The sequence below is a fragment of the Esox lucius genome, chromosome 13, assembly GCF_011004845.1.
Source record: "Esox lucius isolate fEsoLuc1 chromosome 13, fEsoLuc1.pri, whole genome shotgun sequence".
NCBI classification, from domain to species: Eukaryota; Metazoa; Chordata; class Actinopteri; order Esociformes; family Esocidae; genus Esox; species Esox lucius.
In genome coordinates this window covers 25,009,082-25,034,394 of record NC_047581.1, presented here as the reverse complement: position 1 = coordinate 25,034,394, position 25,313 = coordinate 25,009,082, and the positions used below count along the sequence as shown (strand labels likewise).

Here is a 25,313-nt window from a genome sequence, read left to right as displayed (position 1 = left end):
GAAGTGACCTTGCTACTCCTAATACATACAACAGAAAGCCGACATCCCCCCTAATTATTTCTCATAGCAGTTTAGACCCAGAAAATACACTTGCCAGCACTTAACCTTCGCAGACTTTAAGCTAACGTTTTCAGCTAACAAAGCAAATGAAATGTATTAGCTAACGTAAGCCATCCATTTCCTTTGCTGAACACGTCTTGTACAGTACAGTCTTCAGTGTCACCAAGTTTCCATATCGATTGCATCATGGAAAACCGAAAGCAGAAGACCAGGGTGTTTAATGTTTTTTCCATAATTAACCTATGTGAAAATGCAAAACATTCAGCGAGGCGTACATCCTTCAGTTTGGCGTGCAGTTGGGCAAGGCTGTGTTTTCAGTAGAGGGAGAATGACACTGTGTTAATGGCATTGCACCCCAGGGCACTTGTGAGGGGACGGGTGGATGGGAGAAAGCAGGGGGAAAGGTGTAAGGGGATGAGAGGGACACATACCGGTATGTAAGGTCTCTTTGCCCCCTGACAACACTCCGAGAGGCAGCGACCCAGTAGGGGTCAGCCCTTTGAGTGTCAGCACACTCTCACTCTCCTCCCTGAGGAAACAGAGAGACTTCAGTTGTCAGAGATGCTAAAGCAATTCTTTCTGCTCATACATTCATAGCTGGAGCTACTGCAGAATCTTATTACATCCCTGTATATATTAGTCACTTGGACAGTTTAGAAACAAGCCAACACATTGAAGCCTCATAAAATAAAGGACCTCTGTTCTAATCTACATCAGCCTTTCCCTATTGTATGTGTCTGACAGGCTAGACTAATCACAGCCCACAGACTGCAGAATTAACCTGGAATCAAGTCTAATGTCATTATGGAGCTTCAGTATGTGCAGAGTCGTGACTCACTACTGCGTGCTCATTAGTCCTCATGGAGAATCAGGACAGTGTTTAAAAAGTTGAACATTATACACTCAACTGACTAATTTCATGAACTAGACTTACTCTACTTTAAACAAAAAAAATAGTATATTCCCATCCAACTCTGCTGAATATTGGACTTTGTATTGTTGTTTTGGTTGCCCAATGGCAAACCTTTCTAGCCATATGGACCCTGGTAAAAACAAGCATGTAAAGGTGCACTTGAATGGGAATTGCTTCATTTAGGTGAGCCTTTAAGATGTGATGACATCGAGTGAGGAGCGGTCTCACCTGAGAACAGAGAAGACTCTTGCCATCTTCCCAATGGCGCGGATCTTGTTGCGGATGACCTCCTTGCGCACAGCTGGGATTCCACCGTCTTCTCATGAAGCAAAAAAAATAAGAGAAATATCCTCAGCATTTGTTTGTGCATTATATTGCTTTCTACTGCCTGAAATATTCTGATATTATCACAAAGGAGTGGAAGAGCAAGACAGTAAAAAGGTGATGGAAGAAAGAGAAAGCAGCAAAGAGAAAAGCAGAAAGGAAAAGAAGCAAATTGAATAAGAGAAAGGAAAGGGAAAGACAGGATAGAGATGTGCACAGAGCTTCAGCATAGAGTTGGGCTCAATCAGATCTGCAAGGCCTTAACTGAAACTGTATACGGTTATATTGCGACTGTTTCTGGCATGGAAAAGTTCATCTTCAGTCTCGCTAGAAACTGCTAAATTTTTTATGATTATTCCTAGGAAGTTAGTAGATACTAGTAAGTCTATTACTGGCTAATAAGCTGTTAAAACGGCCAGTGCCAAAAGCCATAGGCGCTATGGTGGAGGACAACTTAATAAGAAACATTAGTCAGTTTAACACAATCCTCAATGGAGTCTGCTGAAAGTGACTGGTGAAACGTGCAAGGTCGTGGCGCAGTGGTTAAAGACAGTGCCTCTCATGTGGAAGACTTCAGTTCGAATCTATTGAGAGCAACGACATTTATTATTTCTGGTAGATTCCACAACACTCTCGTCTTTTTACTTGATGAAAAGTTAGTTATCGTCGCCGTAATTGATTGTTATTGTATAAATGTAAACCACGAATGAAAGAAAAAAGTATGTTGTTTTGCCATGAAAGAAAAAAATACATTCTTATGCCATGAAATGAAATAAGCTTTGGCAGACTCGCTAGCAATTGCTCAATTCTTATGACTATTGCAGTAAGTTAGTAGATACCGGTAAAGCGTACTACTGGCTAATACGCTGTTAAAACGGCCAGTGGCAAACGGCATACATAGCCGCTATTTGTGGTGGAGGTAAACTTAGTAAGAAACGTTAGTCTGTTTAACTGTATCAATGTCATTCAAGAATGGCCAATTAACTATTAAAACGGCCAGTGGCAAAAGAGGATTTGTTCTGGATAGAGACAATACTGACACCCGGCAAATGTACAGCTCTGTGGTGTAGTGGTTAACAACACAACCTTTCATGGGGGCGACCCGGGTTTGAATCTCAAGATGGCAACACTTTCTATCTAATGAACTAGGCTTGCCTGGTTTCTTGTTTTATTCAGTTTTTTTTTATTTTATTCATATCATTCACGATATGTTATACTCATCTGTAATTATTCTTGCTGAAGACATCTGCAGTGTCTTCAGCAAGAAACAAGCTGCAAAATCGTCAAGGCAACGATTTGCATGCTTACCATGGCTCTCTACAAAGGTTCCTGTTTTTCTCTCCTGTCTTTTGGGGTGAAATTGAGTGATCATACATTGCTATAGGCCCTATTCCAGACATGACAACACGGGTGACGTCAACTGAATTTCTGGCATGACGTCCAAGATCATTTGCATTGGGAGGAGAAGTCAAAGAGCAAAAGGTGCTCCTGGGATTATGAAGGGACATTTCCATTAAAACACTGGAAAGTCAGCAGGGGTTTTGAATTACATCTGGAATAAGATGAGCCAGTGCAGACATGCCAGGATGACGGTGGTGTGACTGTGTTTTCACACTCATCAGGATCATGACAATGGTGTCCTGGAGGTAGTGTAGCTACTGGAGACAGCTGCTAAGAATCTGGATGAAGAGTGCATTCCATCAGTCCAGCCTTGAGATAAAAGCATGGACATGTTTCTCTGAATTGGACAAGAGGACTGGACAAGACTCCTTGGCGTGACGCTTTACACAGTTTTGGGATTTGGCTGTCAATGATAAGGGAGGAATCAAGCTGTACAGCGAGATAGGAACAGGAGAGAGTCAGGAAACATGTTGAAACAGGGACTGGAACTTATCCATCAGCATATCCACAATCCCGGTCTCTGAAACATATCTGTGGAACTAGCTCAGGGCTGATCTAGACAGTCTGAAGGTGTCCAGGAAGACACGATGGTGGGCAGTGTTAAACACTGCACTCAAATCACGAAGACAGGTCAAGCCTGAATCAGATGCCATCGGCAGGCCATTGTTGGCCCTGAGTAGTTCCTTTCCAGTGCTGTGGACCAGCTTACAACCTGAACGGAACTACTCAAAAAGGTTTTCTCATGCGCGATGTTCCAGCAGTAAGGCATCCAATATTTCCAACACCACAGAGAGGAAGGGGACGTTAGATATTTCCCTGTACCAGGCTAACATTTCCGTGTCCATGGTGGACTTCCTCAAAAAAAAAAAAGAGGATGATGGAAGTGGGATTAAACACAGCTGGGACTCTGACAGATTTGAGGGATTGTTTAAGTATCTGGATAGTCAGAGGGCTGTGTGCTGGGATGCATTGATTGGAAAAAATTTTTTACATCATACAAAATTGCTTTTATAAATGAAACTGATCGTTCAGATCAACTAAGCAATTTGCTACTATTTTAACTAAACCACGGGAGGCGTGATTTGAAGAAGTGTTTGAAGGATCTGCATTTTGGGAATGGAAAAACCAGGTGATCCAGCAGAGTTGTTGATCTGTGTGTTCTTGTCACCGAAGATATAAAATAAATGAATTCCTTTTTATTATTAGTCTATTTACTATTAGGCAGCAATCGCCTCCACCACAACACTGGATATTTAATGCCTTTAATCATCTCCATTCATGGCAGTCAGCTACATAATTCAACCTCAATTGTTTTAGACTCAAATACAATAGTACTCTGAAAAAAGTAGCAAAAAAATCTTCTAATAATTTGTCTACAATTCACATATTTTTGTAAAAGTCAACAAAGCAGAGAAAGTCAGGCACAATAACATCATGGGTCAAGTAGGACGGTTTTCGCAAGTGCTTTTCAAACCGGCTCTTCCCTACTGGGAGAAAGAGAAAAATTCCAGTACCGTAGTTGAGAATCACTTGGACATTTCAAGATTCTCAGTAAACCTCTGCTTTAAAAACTTTGTATTAAATAGTATTGTATCCCAGGTGAGCATTCTGGATCCGGCGGACAAGCATAACTCATGGTTAGTCCCCTTACCTTCACAAAGGTCGTCTCCTTCTGACATGAGTTCATCATCAGAGCAGATGTTAAGCACGTTCACCAGCATCTCTGTGACTGTAGGGAGAAGAGTGGAGACACCAGTTTAACCAAGATTAACATCAGCACATAAACATTTGATCATTTAGGGTGCAGACATACAATTAACAGTTATTTGTGGCAGATTTAGCATCAAAACAAATACCTGCCATGAAAAGAAAGTAGCAATACCCAAATGTTCCAGGGCTTATTCCTGGCATTCTTTGGCCCACTGGTAACTCTGAAACTGCAACACTGTGTAGCAGGGAGCACATGCATACCTTTCTCTCCAACAAAGGGCAGTGACCATGTGAACACATCCATGAAGTTGGGCAGCCAATAGGGGTGGGGGGAGCAGTTGAACTGCCGGATGTTCATCACATTGTTTTCATACTTTAATACAGCAGCTGGAAGTAGGGGAGAGATGTAGAGAACATGTCAGCCATTCTGAGACAGAACATGGGCCACGGGCAAAAGCAGCACTTGTAAGCCATTGGAATATTTCGGTGAGATTTTGAAGATGGCCAGCGTTGGCCTGGAGGAGCTCAATTAAGTGTAAGAGAAGAAAATGCGTATCCCAGACCTGTGAAAGCTGACCTGTGCTGGTAAGAAAAAAAACACAAAATAGACCACATACAAACATATCTGTCTTGATACAAGGAGTACACATACCTTTGTTGTTGTACACATCCAGGTAATTTGGTGCGGAGAAGATGGTAATTAATGAAGGAAAGCCTGTAGTCTGGCTTTTTCGGTACATCCGGTAGCTGCGAGGACACAGACAGAATTATTTTAGTTTGGCAATCCTATGTTGAAGAAAGACCAACTATAATTCTCTGGGGGTGAAGGTAAATGAGTCAATAGCATAACATACCCTGCATCCTGTGCTTCGTGTGCCCTTATTACTGACAACAAGTTATTATTTATCAAAAAGTCACATACTGCCGGGTAACTGCAAAGACAGAGAGGGCAGAAAAAAAATTATAATTAAAACAACATTGGAGGTTAAAAAATCTGGATCTCACAGAGGTAGGCAACCACGCAATGTACTGTAAGATATGACTAAGATTACCTAAGAAACAGTGTGTGGCCATTAGAAAGCCTTCTCTGACTGTTCTTTACTTCTGGAAACACATTTTGAATCCCTGTCAGTGTCCTGCCCTCTGGCCTGGGAGGTTAGCAGAGTTAAAGAAACTGCTTTAGCTTGAGTTTCTACAAAGACCCCGGCAGCCCACTCCACCTCTCCTCAGAGACTGCTCAGGCAATTAGCAGGCCACCTGTATTTGATTTGCTGGGCACCAGCCCATGCCATCTGGAAAAGTCAACAGTGGACTGGGATATAGGCTAGCACAGCTGGGCAGACAGTGCAGCAGCACTTCATTGGGTCGATAGCACATAGTCCTTTCCAGTGTTTTCTGTAAGCAGACTGCCCTCCAGAAATATCGGCCACCTTGGGAAGTTCTATGCTGTTGGTCAACTTGATCTTACACAAAGTAAGATAAATCTAACACTTTAGAATACATTTGCCAAAAAAAAAAAACACATTCTCAACTCCCTCAGTCAGCTATCATCATTGGCATGATCAGAGAACATAAAATGAGACAAATGGTTGTTGACCTTCAGAAAACAGATAATGGTTAAAAAGCAACATAAAACTAATAATGCATACAATAATGAAGATATGTAAAGCAACTAAAGTGGTTAAACTTGGCTGGCAGAAAGCATTTTTTGCCCCAGCACAGTGAGGTGGATGGTTGATAATTCTGCTGTCTACTGGCCTACTAGACAGACAGATTATTAAGCAACCAAGGATCAATAGGTTATTTTTATTAGTGGTTGGGTCAGTTGGGAAGCCTGCAGCTGACAGCATGCAAGTTCATTAGCAAACAGCTGATTGTTCTTATGGCTTTCAATGTGGTTGTCAATGAACAGCAGTCAGGGCCTCTCGCAATGTTTCAAAAAACAGGAAAAGACAGTGCCACTCTGATGTTTTTGGGCTATTCTTTTTCCACCTAATGTATAATTGACTGCAGTGGTTCCCCACTGTGGTCCTCAAGTACCCCCAACAGAACAAATTTTTGTTATAGCGCAGGACAAGCACAATCAAGTTCTCTAAAGGGAGGCCCACACTTCAAAAACCCTTGGTTTCTGCACTTTGCTTCACCTTGCGCGGCGTGCAAAATCTCCCAGAAAACAATAGATGGATTTCTTCCATGGAATGACCACCATAACAGTGGTTGCGACTAACATCTGAGTACAACCGGTGATGCAGAGTCACTTGCATACCTGAAAAAGTAGGAGCAGCCTCGCACAGAGTTGTGGTTGAAGTGTTCTGCTGACTTCTCACTGCCGTAGTCCTCCCCTGGGTCGGCCCAGATCAGGTCACACATCGGGCCAAAGGCTGGAGGCTCCTTAAACCTGTCTAACTGAAGTACACGCACACCCAAACCACTCAAAATTCATCAGTAATATAGATTTAAATCTATATGCCAAGTTTACCGGATGCCAGGTGAACTTACTTTTCTAATGTCGTCAAGGCAGTTGATTTCTGGGGACAGACCTCCGTGTACACACAGGAACTGTTGGTTGAGGAGAGCAGCGAGGGGAAGGCAATCAAACGCCTCCATGCAGGCATCGTACACCCGTTCAGAATATTTGATTTTACCTAAAGATGGAACCGGGAAACCACAAAAGATATGATTCACTACTGCTTTAAGAGAGCTGCTATTAGCACCAGTTAGACATGATTAAATGACAGGCAAGATGCCAAAATATAACCTTGGGAGTAGTCCGAATATGGGATCGCCTGATATCTCAGACCATGGTGTAGCTTTGGCCTTCAGTAGAAATGCATGAATTTGGTAACACATTCATAGTTCAAAATATTTTCTACATATTTAACCATTACCAACACAGTGTGTTGTGTGCTGTCCTCCTAGGTGGTTGTTTATGCTCCTTTTCTACAGGCCTAACACACAACTTTCATCAGACTGAGTGTAACAGGCTCTTTGTACAATACTGACCACAGGTCAGATTAGCTAACTGACTAACTAATGAGCTAGTGAGTTCCTTATAAGAATGAGAGCGCTTCTTATTAAATGAGTAAGTTAGTAGTACGATGTGCCAAAACTCCCTCCCTTTCCGATTAAGAAAGTTTTACACATTTAGAATAGAATGTCCCCATAGGGACACCAACGAATGACCCAAATTAAAATTCAAACATTGAAACTATTTGGTAGCAAAGGGAGAGCGCAAATCACTGCTTAATGTTCATTTTGCCTTCAGTGTTTGAAATCAGTTTATGTTCAGAGGCCAGCCTAGCAGCCAAGAGGTACATTTATCAGTCTTCCACTCGCCTTCATCTAACCCAAAAACAAGCACCTGAAATACTAGGCCTACGTTATAGCCCAGCTAATTCAATCTAATGATGTGGTCGATCAAGTGAAACAGCCATTTATCTGCCCACAGTGCCAAAGGACTGAAAGGCTTATTAGTTTTTTTACCCGATTAACTAAAACCACATAGACAACTAGTCTTCCTGGGGACTGACAAAGAAAAATACTACTAAAATGAATTTTTCAAAGACATTACATGTAGACATTAGTCATACACATAAAGAGTAAAAAAAGGGAAACCTTAAAAAAATGTATGTGTGTTTCTCTACACAATCCCCACATTGAGGAGAGATGTTTAATCACATTTTTATTATCATATTTTACCCCTGAATTAATGGCTCTATACAATACTGTGTTTCCTTGGATCTGCTAAAGGCTTGGGGACATTGAGGAGACCCCCAAGGTGGCTTGTCTGGTTGGGTAATTATCTCCCTGTCGTCTGTCACATGAGCTCCGGGATGGATAACTAGGACATCCCGAGAGGAGCGAGGGGCTAATAAGGTCCTGACAGATGGACCGGACCAGAGAGGATCAGTACTGCCATTCCAACCAGACCACGTAACTACAGCCAGACTGGGACTGACTGGGCTAAAATGTGTCGGCTCGGTCCTAAATGGACTCTAATTACGATCCCACTAGAAGGTATCCTATGTCTTAGACTTGTTGCTTCTCAAAAGGGTCTGAGAAACAATCTCTGGTGGCACTCCAGGTCAACTCTCACAACACTGGATATTGGTCTCTGGTTGCATTTTGTGACTGCTTAATGACTGGAACACATCCTAAATCTAGAGCAAGACAAGCTGTCGATTTTTTAATGGCTTGTTTATTTTCATCCTAGACACAGAAGAAAGTCGAGCCTTTTGCTACTTAACACTAACTGCTTGGCGCTGCTAATTACTTTAAATGCATGCTAATGACTGCTTTCATTATAAACAAATTAGACTGAAGCATCTTTCTTTCCACTGGGTTTTTTTCCGTATTGAAATGCTGTTTGCCAACATGGTGACGGTCTCTTCTGCTTGTTTCTTCTTTTGCCTAATGCCTCACACCTGCGTTGCTGCTTGAATGCACGCCACTTGCAAAAGTGAATGGTGGGTGTGTCGGCTCTCTGAGGGGAACTGTCTAAATAGTATCAGCATGGCTGGCTGCTCACCATGTCTCCTCAACCTCTGCCTCACCACGCATCGTAACCTCGCCGTCTGCCTCGCCGTCTACCTCGCAACCTCGCCGTCTGCCTCGCCGTCTACCTCGCAACCTCGCCGTCTGCCTCGCCGTCTACCTCGCAACCTCACCGTCTGCCTCGCCGTCTACCTCGCAACCTCGCCGTCTGCCTCGCCGTCTACCTCGCAACCTCGCCGTCTGCCTCGCCGTCTACCTCGCAACCTCGCCGTCTGCCTCGCCGTCTACCTCGCAACCTCGCCGTCTGCTTCACCATGCCTCGCAACCTCGCCGTCTGCTTCACCATGCCTCGTAACCTCACCGTCTGCCTCACCATGCCTCGTAACCTCACCGTCTGCCTCACCATGCCTCGTAACCTCACCGTCTGCCTCGTAACCTCACCGTCTGCCTCGTAACCTCACCGTCTGCCTCGTAACCTCACCGTCTGCCTCGTAACCTCACCGTCTGCCTCGTAACCTCACCGTCTGCCTCGTAACCTCACCGTCTGCCTCACCATGCATCATAACCTCACTGGCTGCCTCACCATGCATTGTAACCTCACCATCTGCCTCACCATGCATCGTAACCTCACCATGCATCGTAACCTCACCGTCTGCCTCACCATGCATCTTAACCTCACCGTCTGCCTCACCATGCATCGTAACCTCACCGTCTGCCTCACCACGCCTTGTAACCTCACCGTCTGCTTCACCACGCCTCACCACGCCTCGTAACCTCACCGTCTGCTTCACCACGCATCACCATGCCTGGTGATACCTCACCGTCTGCTTCACCACGCCTCACCATGCCTCGTAACCTCACCGTCTGCCTCACCACGCATCGTAACCTCACTGTCTGCCTCACCGCCTGCCTCGCAAGAGGAGACATGAGTCGGATTCCTGCGGTTAGGCAGAGAGGCAGGCGGGATGTGAGGGAGGGCCTCACTTGGAACAATTTTACAGATAACTGTTTTTGTAGTCAAAAGAATACCCACAAGGCTGTTGACTTGCCACATACGTATGCTAGAAGCACATGTATTAACTTCCAACTGCTTCTTTGTTTGGCCTACTGGCTAGGCAAATAGGGCTTACTTGAGCCCATGGCATATTGTAAAAGCCTGCAGTTGGCCATGTAAATGGTGGTAATTAGTCCCACCATGCTGACACACGCAAATGAAACTTTACATCCGGAACCTGACGAGTCATATCAGATGGTTTGTTTCAACAAACTGTTGCTACCAGCCACATAGATTGAGAAGACCATCATAAAGCAACAGAGCCGGTGAGAAGAGTATCCCTTGGAACTATGTGGCATCTGTGCACAGAGCAGAGCCAGGTTTGTTTCTCCAGACTGCAGGGGTCTTTGATCCAGAACCAGTACCCTTGGGTGATGCGTCACATCAGGTTTGACTTGGTTGGTGTGAAATGCCACGCTGCACCAATGCTGTACTTACATTCCTGTTTGAAGGTGAAGTACTCCGTGAGGTGCCGACACTCATGGTTCCCTCGCAGGAGGAAGAGTGTGGTAGGATGATTGATCTTAAGTGACCAGAGGTACAGCACACACTGTAGGAGGGGAGAGAGAGAGACACAGCGCAACCAGAACATGAAAGTCGAGCATACACCTGCAGAAATCCTGAATGGCCAACATTGATTACACATCACAGATCTCTATAAGATTTGGATCCTGTTTAAGATGTGAAGGTGGAGAATTGACCAAGTGCCAAGTTAACATGGATTTCACCTTACCAAGGGCTTTCCTAGACCCGTCCAACCAACCAGAGGGCCGGCGGCTGAAGTATATAAACACTACATTTCCCCAATCCCAGTTTAGGGCTCTCAAATAAGAGAGGCAAAAGAAACACCTGATTCAATCAAAATTAATTTATCCTTAGAAACCCTTTGATGTGGAATCCAAATGGAGTCCAGGCCGCATTTAATGTGATGACAATATGAAGAGCTGGCTGCATTTACAATCCAAATGAGATTCCCTCCCCTCCACTTCACAGCCAGACAAGGCAGCAGCACTCATTAGTCTCCACTTGGCTTGCCAATCTGTCTGCCTCCACCACAGCCCCCTCACGTGTCTCTACATTAACATACAGCCAGGCATGACCACTACATTAAGTCCAGAGCTCAGTGTGTCAACGTAACCAAGGCCGCCAGGTGTGTATCCAAATAACAGCCCAACAACTTAGGCAGCAAGAAGTGGAGACTGGCAGGATGTGGAGAATGACTTCTAGGAAGGGCTGGGCGTTACGGAGCAGAGATAAGCAGTTAGGGTCTTGGGAGTGGCGACATGAGAGCCTGACTGCTTTATTATCACGCCGACTCATTCTAACGCTTTGGCACGCCATGCATGGCTTGACAACGAAAGCAATGGAGTTTGCAAAAGTACAGACCACAGTGGCAGGCTCAGGCCAGGAAGGAAGAAGGGCTGGGTGAGTGGAGAGGGGGAGGTTAGTCAGGGGGAGGACCTCCAGCGTGAGGGGGGTGGATGGGGACGGCTGCAGTGGGCCAGAGCGGGGGGAGCTTGGAGTGGACTGCGTCGGGATGATTGGGCTAGCAGCAGGGTGATTTAATGAGGGGTCTGCTTCTTGTGTCGCGCATCCCTTTATTGCTCTCCCTCGACAGACTACGTGTTGAATGGTTGAGCTGAGAGGGGGAGGGAAACAAAGGCAGCAGAACAACGACCTTCAGCCACCTGTAGCTGCTTAACGTGATTCGTCCGGGCCGTGTGGCCATCGTCGGCGCAAGTGCCATGTTGTTCTCATGTTCGTGCATTACATGCTGTGGCCATGTTGAAAGGGTTCTCCTCGTCTACCATTGTAATGTGATGGCTGTTGTTGTGTGTGTTGTTGCCACGCGTCTTTCACAGCTGTTTGTTGTCCCGCATTTCTAATTTGTAGTCCTGGCCCTTATCCAGCCTCTTGTCCGTCCACCATTGTAGAAAAAAAACAATGTTCTGAATAGACATAAAGGGCTCACACTTCCTGAATTTAGACCTCAAACTGCGGGCCTGAAGTAGTAATGTTACCTACTTTCTGCCGAGGATAAAGTCAATCTTTCTGTTACCACGGTAACCACACTGAGATCTACTTTCCTTGTATAGCCTATCCTCCTTTGTGTGATTCCAGAGTGCTTCAGTGTGGCCTTCATACTGGAACTGGAACACACAGGTTTCCAAGCCCAGCTCCACTGAATCAAAATCAATGCGGGCAGGCAGTGGAGAGGGAATGGCTGGGGGACGCGGGGGACAGGGTGTCTGGCTGCTTCCACTCAGAGCTCCATTGGGAGGTTTTAGTGGAGCACATAGACCTACTCCCCAGAGCCTTCGGAGCCTTGGTCAAGTGTGCTCCATAGAGAATAGGGGGCAATTTGAGACATTGCACACCCCCATTGTACAGCTCTGGCCCTCATCTAATGGGAGTCCTCAATAGGTGACCCTGGTATAATTTATGAAGCACATCAAAGACAGCTGCTCTCGGCCAGTCCTTCTAGGAGGGCAAGGTACTGGCAGTCCCCTTCTCACACTAAGGCACAGTAGGTCATCACCACAACTAGGCAATATTTGACAGTAAGAGAGCAGTCATTTAGTTCTTATTCTAACAGGACACCCACAGAGAAACCAGTCAACAACAAGCATGTATGCTTAACAAAAGTGTAGATTAGTTTTGAATTTTACAGAACAAATTAGCTCATTGGACTTCCAGAGAAGTCGTGGATGGACAACAACCAACATATTTCCTCTTTTACAAAGGGAGGACCAGAGATGATTTTAGAATGATCAATAGTTCAGGAGTCACCTGTCCTAAAAGCTCTTCCAGTGCGGAGTCCCATCATTCATTCTCTATGCTCTTTCAATGACACCTTTTCATCTTTGACATTTCACCACAGCCTCCCATCAAAAGCCCTCCAGAATCACAGACAAAGCGAGTCGATGCTTAGCCCAGTTAGCGTTCCAGAACTATGGTCACTGGCAGAGATGGGCAAAGATACATCAAAATGTATTTTAAAACAAGAAGCGAAATACCTTAATTTTAAGTGTATCAAAATAAAATAAAAGCAACAGCTTTTCTCTGCCACCGAGTCATGTGATAAATCTGACATATGCAACCAGTTAACAGATCAAATATTCACATATCCCTGTGATTACCCAGATGAAGGTTGGTTTTAAAGTAACCAACAGTTTAATGTTTAACTAACAGTTTGCTAATGGCTCATAACTGTATCCTAATTTAGGTACTTGGTGTTTGGTCATGAAGGACCTATTTTGCATCAGCAACACTGACTCAATGACAAACAAGTGATGGCACCTTTATTCATAGCAACTACTTTCTAAGTAATTAATAATTTGATTGTTAATCATGAACATAATAATAAATTGTGTGTCAGGTAGTCATTCATGCAATGTTATGCAAAATATTGATCCTAGTAAACAGCTTCTTCAATTAGGGTACTATCTCACACCCTATCTTGTATTGTTGTGCACAACCGACGAAAACTTAACATTGGCTGAAAGTAGCAGGCTAATGTTAGCTGTGGGGGCCAAATAGTCAGTGGTTAACGATTTAGCCTAGGCTACTCAAATGAACACCAAAACACAAACTGTAAAACATTGTAGCAAATGCTGCTAAAAATCAATGGAAATCCGGCAACCGACATTTCTCACCATGACCTCCTTCTTCGGGAATGGATTAATTCTCTGTTCCAATCTCAACAATTCAGGGCAAATGACTTGAATAGGCACCAATCAGAAGTAGCATTTTTATGATGTCACCATGTAGACTTCTCAAAGTATTTTAAAGTACAGTATACAAAATACAAAACACTAAAATATTTTGAGACAAAATATGAGAACCATTTTCATCAACCCTATCAAAAACAAATTACAAAATCCTATCTTGTAATTGAGATACATATTTTAAATACATGTATCATAAATACTGCTGATTCCTGGTCACTAGTAGCACTTCCAATCAAACATCACAGCCCTATGCAGGCTCTTCTATTCAACCCCCTCAAGTTAAAACATCCAATCAAGTTCTGAACCAAGAGAACCAGTCCAACACTACTTTGTGGATTTCCACTCTGTCTGTTAAAAGCCCTAAGTCTGACATCATCCAGTTTCTGCTTTTGTCATTAGTGGCTGTAAAATCCATTATTGAAATTCTCTCCATCTACGCAATAACGAATATGCATCCATCCACTTTACATGACAATTCCCAGACTGAAATAGTCACTTCCCGCTTTCATTTCAAAGTAGCAGAAATGATAAATCATACAGTTACCATGATGACCACTCGGAGGACACAAGAAAGCAGACGGAGAACCAATTTCAAATGTCAGTGATGACGAAAATGATTGTTAAAAATAAAACAAAAAAATCACCAGGCTCCATATAGTTTGTCTACCTTCTGCAGAACTACTTTCGGGAGACAAATAACATCAAAGGGGCAAAAGCAAATGGGTCTGAGCCTATATTCAACTATGTTCATGAAAAAAGTGTCAAATCAGTTCACAACAGTCTAACCAATGTCTTCGTCCCATAAGGCACCAATTCCCTAAACAGGGCACAACTTATGATTTGAGCCCAATATTATATAGGTCACTGGTTCTAAAATTGTATGGGGCCCAACACCCTGACTTGTGATATCATTACCAAATTCATCAAGAACAGAACATCCTCATAATTAGAATCCAAACTGAGTGACAGCTTTACTAATGTGTCATCAGATAGTATGGAGACCCCTTCACTTTCTCCACAATTTATCCTCATAGACTTAATTTAACAATGATTAAATATGTATTTTTCCCCCATCAATCTACACACAATACCCCATAATGAGTCCACAAAAAAAAAAAAATCATAAGTATGAACAGATCTCAACACTACATGGGTTTTCATGTTTTCAACCATGGCAGTAAGGACTAGATTCCAGACACTGAGCATCTTCAGTTGGGACTGTGTTTGGCAGGGAGGGGTGGGCCAGGTGATAGGGGCTGAAGGGGGTTTGGTAGGGCTGGGTGAGGTGGGTCAGGCGACAGGATCTGAAGGGGGCTTGGCAGGGCTGGGTGAGGTGGGCCAGACGATAGGGTCTGAAGGGGGCTTGGCGGGGCTGTGAGGGTGTGGGGGCATGTGTCACAGCATCAAAGGCCTGATTACACAAAGGCAGATGGCTCAGTGAGATGCTGGCATGAAGAAAGCCGTGGGCCACAGACATAGCTAGCGTGAGACTATATAAAGGGACACACCACTTGTCTCCTCAGGCACAAACACACAAACATTGATTCCTACAAAAAAGCTAACACAAACATCTTCATCTACACCAGCGAAATAGGATCTAGGCTATTTCTGTAGTTTACACACATTGTATAATCTAGCTAACTAAGTAGGGGACACAGACCCCAATTTACATTATCTGCCAAGCTGACCCAAATTAATACCCCTTAAGAGTCATAAATGCTTGGCCATGAACCAAAATGACAGTGAATATTAAGATTTTGAAAATGTGACAACAGACTTAGCAAACTTGGCCCCAACCAACTTTCAGACGTGACATAATCCATTTTGAGAAGGGAGCAGTCCCTCAGTGGGCCTGAGAGGCAAATACAAAGAGATGCCTTAATTAAACACGGCAGTTTAACAGTTCAGCTGGGCCAGACACACATTACATTGTTGAATGCCTCAGCGGCTCTGCTCGCCTTCAAATGCAGCACCGGGAATTTCCTCCCTCAGAAGGATCTAAATAAGGCCATTTCGCTTCCACCCTGTCGTTTTGAGTGCTCTGGAATACTCACCAGGCAGTTACAGAACCCGATCCCCCCAACCAATCACAGTGACTTGTTTGCTTTTCCCTCTTCATCCAAATTCTGATTCTGCTTTGTGATTGGTACACTTTAAGGAGAGATGAATTGGGGGGAGTAAACTCACCTCGATACTGAAGTAGCCTCGGTCTACGTAGTCTCCGAGGAAGAGATAGCGTGTGTTGCTGGGAGAGCCTCCCACTTCAAACAGCTTCATTAGGTCAAAGAACTGCCCATGGACATCTCCACACACTGAGGACAGCACGGACAGAGAATGAAAGACTAGAGTTTACTATCTTCTAATACAGGAGTAGCACAGTCTTATAGGATAATACTTTAATACAAGCAGGAATAATTTAAGAAGTACATTATTCTGTCTTTAAAAAAATGTATAAATAAAAGTGAAAATCTAAGCTGGACCAGGACAGAAAGACGTTTGTCAGGTCCACTGGCTCAAACATTCCCATTAATCGTAGTGAAATAATGCAAAAAATTCACTTGGGGTGCTTTACTGCAGCTGTATAACTGGGGCAATATACTGGTTAAGTATGTGCATGAATAATAAGTAAATGACACGGTCAACCTAGGAAGAAGTTACAGGGAGCCAAAGTAAGGTCTTTATTAAATTTGTTATAAAATCTATGGCAACACTTTACAACTAAGATTCTTCTAGTCAAAGTATATTATTGTTTTATTTTTCATTAATGTATATTTTTGTAACATGTAACATTTTACTGAATACAATAGAATCAATACTGACATAGCGTAATATTATTTTTGACAACGCTAAAATCGAAGCTCTAACCCAGAAACGGTTTATGGTACGACCATAGTCGTCTAAAACAAATACATCAATCTACATTGACATGACAAAGTATATTTGTTACATTTTCTCAAGGTACACACGGCCCCTGCACATTTTCCATCAAAGTCTCCCTGCTTTCAGCCAGATACATTTGGGGAGATGGGAAACCACAATCTTTTTTAACGCATATCGGTTTGTTAACCTTATGTTGTAAATGGGGTATGCAGAACATTGTGAGAAATAGTAGCTAAGCAACTGTGTGAAACAGGACAACAACCTGAAAATGATCAATGGTATGGATGATGTCCTCGCAAGATTGATGAAGAGAATCATTGCAGTTTTGAGAAGCTGATTAGTTGATTGTGGGAAACACCTTTCCAGCCAAAAATATTCCACATGTTTTCAGGAATTCCACAAGGGCTCAGTGAACCCATATGTGCTTAATGGCTGCGGCATCACCTTTTAATAAAGGCTTGATGCAAATTCCTACATTCTGTGTAACCAAACTAAACAAAAGGCTGCTTCAAGTCAACAGGCAGTCACAAAACAACAAGAATATCAAGTTCCTTCTCAACAACCTAATGTATACCTATCGGTGTGTGTACTAGGTGGCATTTATCGAGAGGTTGGGTACAACACAAGACATTTCCTTCTCTGATTAGTAAAGGAGTCTTTGAATACCTGTGATAGGTGCCTCCACCTCCAGCATGCATTTCTCCTGTCGAAGAATGTTGGCCCCATCATTGATGATCCGGAGGGCTACCTCCTCCTCCAGCCGTCCCTCTTTCACCAGATGGTTGCGAAGCAGCTCTGAGTTGGGTTTACCATCCTCAAACAGCTCCTTCATACACAGACGCTGCTGGGGAGGATACGGCACAGCTAGGAAGGGGAACAGAGGGGAAAAACAGATAAAGAGTGTGTCCTAAAAGGCTAGCTTGGTACAAACAATTATGATATTGCAAGTTTATATTCTGTTTCACTATCTGTGTAATGAAATAGAATGTAAGTGCAAAACAGAATGCAAGCATGTCTAAAAGCTTTAGAATTAACTATTGAAAACCAAAAAAGCTCTGGAACATTAAAATCATGGACTAAAATTATTGTAAATCCGGGATCAAGCCGGCCAAAAGACTACAGACTGAATCTGGGGAGTCTCAGCAGAGTTAGGTCAGTCTCTGACAATCTCGCAACTCTTTGTCCGTTCCTTGAGACTGAGCAAAAAACAACTGAGTCGGACACACCAACAATAACTTCCCATTGCATAAAATTATTTATGCAGCTGGGACAAAATAATAGTGCTACAACCATAACCAGAGAAACTAAAATATTTTCATTCATCATGTAGACAAATATTTTGGGTCATTTTAGTTAAACTTCAAAAACAGAGAATTGTGAATTGTAAGCCACAACTTCTTCTGGCCATTGAGTAAAACATGAAGAGGTAAAAAGACATAAATGGACCACGCACACCTTAACAATCCCATTAGAAGTGAATAGGTTTACGGCCCACCAAATCACCTGATTTTCATACATTCCGACATGTTCGGTCCACAAGACCATGCTCTTCCTATCAGGGTAAAAGTGTGAATTACAGGAGGTATTCAATGTTAATTAAAAATGTAACCTGCAAATGGTAATAACAAACATCTGAAGTAAATATAATGCCTGTCGCAGTTTGTAGATAACTGGGTCTCTTTTCGGGACTCTCCCAGAAATAGGGCCAGCCCTGATCTGCTGAAGAGCGACGGACTCCATCCTAGTTAGAGTGGTGCTCTTCTTTTATCTAGGATTAATGACAGGAGTCTCACTCCTATAGCCTCACCATGAGATAGGGTGCAGGTCAGGCCGCAGGCTGTTAGCCAGCCTGTTAGCATAGTGGAGTCTGTCGATAACATAGCCAAAGTAGTTAGTACAGTTTTACCTATTGCCACTGTGACTCGTTCCAGGCTGAGAAAAGTTAAACAAGGTAGTGCTAACTATTGCAACCTTATTAAGATAAAGCCTTCCTCCACCTCGGTCACAAATATAAATTACTGTATCACCTCGCATCTCAAAATGGGACTCCTAAATGTTAGATCCCTTGCTCCAAAGGCAGTTGCAGGAAAATAATATCTGATCATAAACTAGATGTTATTGGCTTGTGTGAAAAGTGGCTAAAGCCTGATGAATTCACTGCCCTAAATGAAGCCTCTCGTCATGGCTATACTAGTGATCATAACCCCTTTGCATCCCGAAAAGGAGGGGGTGTTTCTAAAATTTATGACAGTAAATATACATTTACTCTCAAACACATCACTGGTTTTCATTCTTTTGAGGTTTTACTCATGAAAGTTAACCAGGCTGATAAATCATTTTAAATAGCTACTATTTACAGGCCCCCCAGGCCATATACAATGTTCTTCAATGAGTTTCCAGAATTTTTGTCTAACCTTGTAGCCAGGGCAGATTATTTGTTTTGGCATTTTTAATATTCATATGGAAAAGTCCATTGACCCTCTTCAAAAAGCCTTTGAAGCCATAATTGACTCAGTGGGTTTTATCCAACATGTCTCAGGTCCAACACACTGCCACAATCATACCTTAGATTTAGTCCTGTAATGTGAAATAGATATTGCAGATCTAATAATTTACCCCCAAAATCCTGGAATATCGGATCACTGTCTTATTACAGTTACCGTTAAAACAAGAAATCCACTTGCTCTGCAAACAATGAGTTTCAAAAGCCATACTATATGGCTGAACAAAGACAATCCAAAATGTATCTTCGATACAGTTGCAAAGTTAACAAAAAAGCAACGCTCAACAAGTGAAGTGGGTCTACTTTGATGAAAAGATCATCACCATTAGAAAACAAACAACTGACTCGTTAAATAGTTATAGTCCCCAAAATCTCAGTTGTCCTGAGAATGTCCTGAACCACCCTGACCAGGGGTCAATGGGGACACTTGAATTTTTTTAATCCCGTATCGCTCGACATTCACTCAATTTGTAATGAGTTCTAAACCCATAAATTGTCAGCTAGACCCGATTCCAACAAAATTACTTAAGAAGCTATTTCCTGTGCTAGGTCATCCAATGTTGAACATAATAAATTGCTCCCTGTCCTCGAGATGTGTACCAAACTCACAAAAAATAGTGGAAATTAAGCCTCTTCTAAAACAAATCGAATCTGGATCCTGACATATTAAACAATTACAGGCCAATATCCAACCTCCTGTTCCTCTAGAAAAATCTTAGAAAAAAAAACCCTTGACCCTGACCTCTCTTTTGATGAACATATAAAATATGTCTCAAGAGTTGCTTATTTTCATTTTCGAAACATTGCAAAAATCTGAAACTTCCCATCAAAAACTGATACAGAAAAACAAATCCATGCTTTGTTACTTCTAAATTAGATAACTGCAATGCTCTTAATTCCGGTTACCCTGACAAATCAATACATAAACTTCAATTAGTGCTGCACACAGCTGCTAGAATCCTAACCAGAAAAAAAATAATTTGAACACATTATTCCAGTACTAGCCTCTTTACACTGGCTGCCTGCTGATTTTAAGGTTTTATTGTTAACCTATGAATGAGTACATGTACAAACCTGATTCCAAAAAAGTTGGGACACTGTACAACTGTGAATAAAAACAGAATGCAATGATGTGGAAGTTTCAAATTTCAATATTTTATTCAGAATACAACATAGATGACATATTAAATGTTGAAACTGAGAAAATGTATCACTTTAAGGGGAAAATAAGTTGATTTTTAATTTCATGGCATCAACACATCTCAAAAAAGTTGGGACAAGGCCATGTTTATCACTGTGTGGCATCCCCTCTTCTTTAGATAACAGACTGCAAACGTCTGGGGACTGAGGAGACAAGTTACTCAAGTTTATGAATAGGAATGTTTAAGAATGTCCCATTCTTGTCTAATACAGGCTTCTAGTTGCTCAACTGTCTTAGGTCTTCTTTGTCGCACCTTCCTCTTTATGATGCGCCAAATGTTTTCTATGGGTGAAAGATCTGGACTGTAGGCTGGCCATTTCAGTACCCGGATCCTCCTTCTATGCAGCCATGACATTGTAATTGAAGCAGTATGTGGTTCGGCATTGTCATGTTGGAAAATGCAAGGTCTTCCCTGAAAGAGACGACGTCTGGATGGGAGCATATGTTGTTCTAGAACTTGGATATAACTGTCAGCATTGATGGTGCCTTTCCAGATGTGTAGGCTGCCCATGTCACACGCACTCATGCAACCCCATACCATCAGAGATGCAGGCTTCTGAACGCTGAGCGCTGATAACAACTTGGGTTGTCCTTGTCCGGATGACATGGTGTCCCAGTTTTCCAAAATGAACTTCAAATTATTATTTGTCTGACCACAGAAAACTTTTCCACTTTGCCACAGTCCATTTTAATTGATCCTTGGCCCAGAGAAAATGCCTGCACTTCTGGATCCTGTTTAGATGAGGCTTCTTTTTTGACCTATAGAGTTTTAGCCGGCAACGGCGAATGGCACGGTGGATTGTGTTCACCGACAGTTTTCTGGAAGTATTCCTGAGCCCATGTTGTGATTTTCATTACAGTATCATTCCTGTATGTGATGCAGTGCAGTCTGAGGGTCCGAAGATCAAGGGCATCCAGTATGGTTTTCCGGCCTTGACCCTTACACACAGAGATTGTTCAAGATTCTCTGAATCTTTGGATGATATTATGCACTGTAGATGATAACTTCAAACTCTTTGCAATTTTTCTCTGAGAAACTCCTTTCTGATATTGCTCCACTATTTTTCGCCACAGCTTAAGCACTAATTATTCATTGCATATAGCTGTAGATAAGCTACCAGCAGGGTTAAATGATGCTTCTGACAATACAGCAAAATGGGTGATTTGCCAATTGACTAAAGGTGACAGTGTGGTGAAGGAGAGTTGGAATAATCTCATGATGGGGAGGTCTAGTTAATTGTCGGCCTATCATATAGAACCATCTAGAGTAGTAACTCCAAAGTAACAGAGCAGGAACCATGGACTTGCTGCCTGTTTCTATATGCTAGTTACTCTTAAAAAGGTGACAACAGCAAGGAAAGTACCTAAAACGTTCTTACTCTGCGATGAACTGCAATTAATTGGTTTGTCAATTTAGTCAGCCAATAAGTGTTTTGCAGAAATATTTGTATCGGTCATTAATCCACCTATAAAGCGCCAATAAACTATGCATTGGATTGTGTGATTATTTTGTTTCCTTAAGAAGGATCTAAAAGCTTCTCATTTAATATAATATGGATCTGAGGTCACAACATGAGACATGGTGGATTGAAAGTGAGACTTTCCCCAGGCAGCATATTTCAAGTAAAGTTTCAAAAGCATGTAAAGAAATATGCTCCCTGTCCTCGTCACATTTTAACTTTGTTAACATTAGCTGGCTAGCTAACTAGCCCAGTAAAACCTGTGCAATAAGAATCCTTTCCATCACATTATCAGTCACGTGTGCAAAGTTGGGGAGTACGGGATTACAAAAAACCTAACTGTAATCGGTTACGTTACCAACAAAAATATTGTAATCGGATTACAGATACCTTTGAAAAAATTATAGATTACTTTTGGATTACTTCAATTGAAAAAAGAAAATTGACTCGTATGTTTGAGTTCATTATTTAATGTAATAAAAACATCGTTATTCGAACCAAAATATGAATTGTGCGCTTCAGATGTGTGAGTTATCATCTTGCGCAAAGGTGGATGCGCATAACCAGTTTAGTGACCGAGGAAGCTAGTTTAAATTTCTTAGATTTTGGTTGGTTGGCTGGCTGGTAAAAACTGAGTATATCTTGGATAATATTAGCAGAGTCATAAAATGTTATTTAATTATCCACTCGACGCGTTAATTCTCAGATCAATGATAGGCAATAGGCCTACCTGTTGTTATATCTTTTACAAGTTTCAAGGTTTGTAAAATGCACCGAACAACACAGGCAGGATAGGCAGCTATTTCTATGAGTTGATTAGGCAACTATTTGTTAGATAGATGTAACATGGCGCAGCCTTCAAGACATTATATGGCATTTACCACTACATTTGAGGAGATAGGGTGTGTTGGGAAGCACTCTGACAAAGGATGATTATTTGCATTTGACGCAGCCACATTAACTCTGTCCTTACAGGTAGGCCATGTGATTCTGCTTGCTTGGCATCTCAGAAAATTCTGTTAATTGGTTATCATTGGCTGCTGACGTCATTTACTTTAAACTAAGAGTGCAGGTTTATAATCACAGTTTATTTATTTCATTTGCGTTTTGAAAATCCATCACTGGTGGCCATAATAATCGCAGGTTACGTTCACACGGGTAAATCTTATTTCTATGCGGGTGTTCACGATTGCAAACGTGCATTCGCGTGCTGGTGGTTTCTGCAACATTTTGACAATGTTGGTTGTAGAGCAAATCATCAGACAACTGTAGATTTAGTTTGTGCGAAAAGCTACGGATATCTTAATTTTTATATACAACAATGTCAATACCCTTTGAGTAATTGCCATTTATTTTTCAACAATGTTTTGAAGCAATTAAAAACATGAATAAAACAAATAACAGAACAGGATTAAGCATCATTAGATTTTGGGTTATGTTCAGATAAAAAGTCAAATTCTGGAAGATCAAGGTTCATTGGATTAATTGGAATGACTGAATATCTGACAGACCTTTAGCATGTAATGTAGAGATATAGCTCAATCATATTGAAGTATAAAGCAATAGTTTAGAAACCCATTTCCGAAAGCACTGTAGCCTACACAATTCATAAATCTAAAAGTAATTCAAAGTAATCAGATTATGATACTGATTACAAATGTGGACAGGTAACTTGTAACTGTAACAGATTACATTTAAAAAGTAACCTACCCAACTCTGCCTGTGCATGTCATTCGCAGTTACAATATATAGCAATTATAGACAATACAATCTGTGTTAAATACCAGTGTACCATACATAGTGTCAGATTAAAATCATGGTCTTAAAAAACACATTAACATAATTACATGCTCAAATAATGAGGTCATCATAAAGTGTTTGTTTACATAGCCATTACCTTTTGTTAAGGACTGAGAACATCTACTCAATTTAAATGATGTATTTTTGTATTTGTAGTTTATATATATGTAATGTTCACAGGAATATTTAGTAAGAAGAAATCATAATTTATAGTTCCTGTTTATTCTCTAGATCACATGAAAGTTTTTTCAATCCACCAACAAAACGGTTTTATAAGCAGATATTGGCTCTTCGTCTCAAAGGGTACCATCAAAAAACCTACTCAGAGTTGGGACTTTTTCTGATATGCTTTCTTAGAAACATTTAATAAAGCATTGTCAAAGTTGATGTTTCAAAGCATAATATAAGCAACAGCCACTTGTATAATACTTATTTCAATATTTGTATTGTGCTTCTGAGGCAGAGTGCTCTTGGATGCTTCATAAAACGGCCACTAACATGGTCATAAAGGCAATATGTAACTAGGCTTTTAGCCTACATCTTGGAAAACTGAGCAATGAACTTAGATCAACTCATAGAAACAGACAAAAGGGCACATAACCTCTAAACATGGCAATTAGACTGGTAAACATAATGAGTACACTGTTATTGCAGGAAAATACTGTTCATGGTAATGTAGAATGTTTATTTAAGTTATGGTAATTAAATGTGGCTCATGCAATGGAAAGTATTTGTTAAATTGCCAGTTAAGAAATTCAAACCCACAGCAAGAGTCTTACCTCCTGCTTTGCTCAAACTTGCAATGCCCGCAAGTCCACTCATTATGCATTCATTGACTTGAATTGTGATGCTCATTCAAATAATTCTACTTTATGTTTCCAATTGCAACTGAAAGATGAGACAGTAACCGGAAAACAAAAAATATGTTTTTACAAAAGCCATTTATAGATTTTATTAAGATCATCATTTACAGGATGGCTAAAGCATGATTCAGGTAGTCACAAGAGGACATTTATTGATGTAGCACCTATATGAATGCAGCCTTGCAAGAACCAGGCTTAGCTGACCTTACATAACCCACCTGGGCTGGCACTAATCTGTTCCCAGAATACCTTCTAAAAGGTTGTACTAGTGTAAAATACAAGCATTATATCAATAACATTTTATAAAGCCCTATTACATCGACAGTTGTAACAAAATGCTTTTACAGATACCCAGCCTAAAACCCCAAAAGAGCAAGCAACAACTGGATTAGGAAAACTCCCTAGTAAGGGGTGGCCAGTCCTCTTCTGGCTGTGCCGGGTAAAGATTATAAAAGTAAACAATCATAATAATTAATTAATGCATGCGAGCTGTGTCCACGGTCTATGAAAATAATCCAAGGCAGCTGCATGAGCAGTTGGACAAGGACATGAACATCAGGTGGGGTGAGAGCAGTACCAGTCGACTCCAAATGCAAAGGCTAGAAACATCACTAAACACCGACAGCTCTCTTGTATATGAAATACCACTGCAAACAAACACACCTGCCTAATCGCTCATGGACAGACTATGTTCACAATATTGGTACCACAGACCGGTCAAGAAACAGCAGCTTCTGTGAAATAACGCAGAGCATTACTTCTGGTGATTTCGACATATCCTGATTTTGCAGGTATTAGCGTCTGTCAAATTTCAGAAAGGAAGAGTGGATTTGGTCCACTGACTTGCATGTATTTTTGAAAGAAAGGGGTTGGAGCTTTTTATTCCAGTTTCAATTCCATGCATAATAGAAAACAGATG

At 41.8% G+C, this 25,313-nt stretch overlaps 1 protein-coding gene across 5 annotated transcripts in view; it reads right to left on the bottom strand.

Moving 5' to 3' along the window:
* ppp3cca (protein phosphatase 3, catalytic subunit, gamma isozyme, a) overlaps nucleotides 1-25,313 on the bottom strand; it is a 42,041-nt gene that overhangs the window by 8,622 nt on the left and 8,106 nt on the right. For 3 of the 5 annotated variants that reach the window (XM_010864599.5, XM_010864601.5, XM_010864602.5), the window contains exons 2-12: nucleotides 17,234-17,431; nucleotides 15,875-15,999; nucleotides 10,395-10,506; nucleotides 6,908-7,053; nucleotides 6,675-6,814; nucleotides 5,263-5,340; nucleotides 5,061-5,155; nucleotides 4,670-4,795; nucleotides 4,350-4,427; nucleotides 1,202-1,292; nucleotides 492-589 (exon numbers count right to left, since the gene is read on the bottom strand). In XM_010864599.5, coding sequence (XP_010862901.1) covers nucleotides 492-589; nucleotides 1,202-1,292; nucleotides 4,350-4,427; nucleotides 4,670-4,795; nucleotides 5,061-5,155; nucleotides 5,263-5,340; nucleotides 6,675-6,814; nucleotides 6,908-7,053; nucleotides 10,395-10,506; nucleotides 15,875-15,999; nucleotides 17,234-17,431 — 1,287 coding nt within the window. The remainder of the gene's footprint in view (nucleotides 1-491; nucleotides 590-1,201; nucleotides 1,293-4,349; nucleotides 4,428-4,669; nucleotides 4,796-5,060; nucleotides 5,156-5,262; nucleotides 5,341-6,674; nucleotides 6,815-6,907; nucleotides 7,054-10,394; nucleotides 10,507-15,874; nucleotides 16,000-17,233; nucleotides 17,432-25,313) is intronic. The other 2 variants (XM_010864600.5, XM_010864603.5) reach the window with 1 other exon arrangement.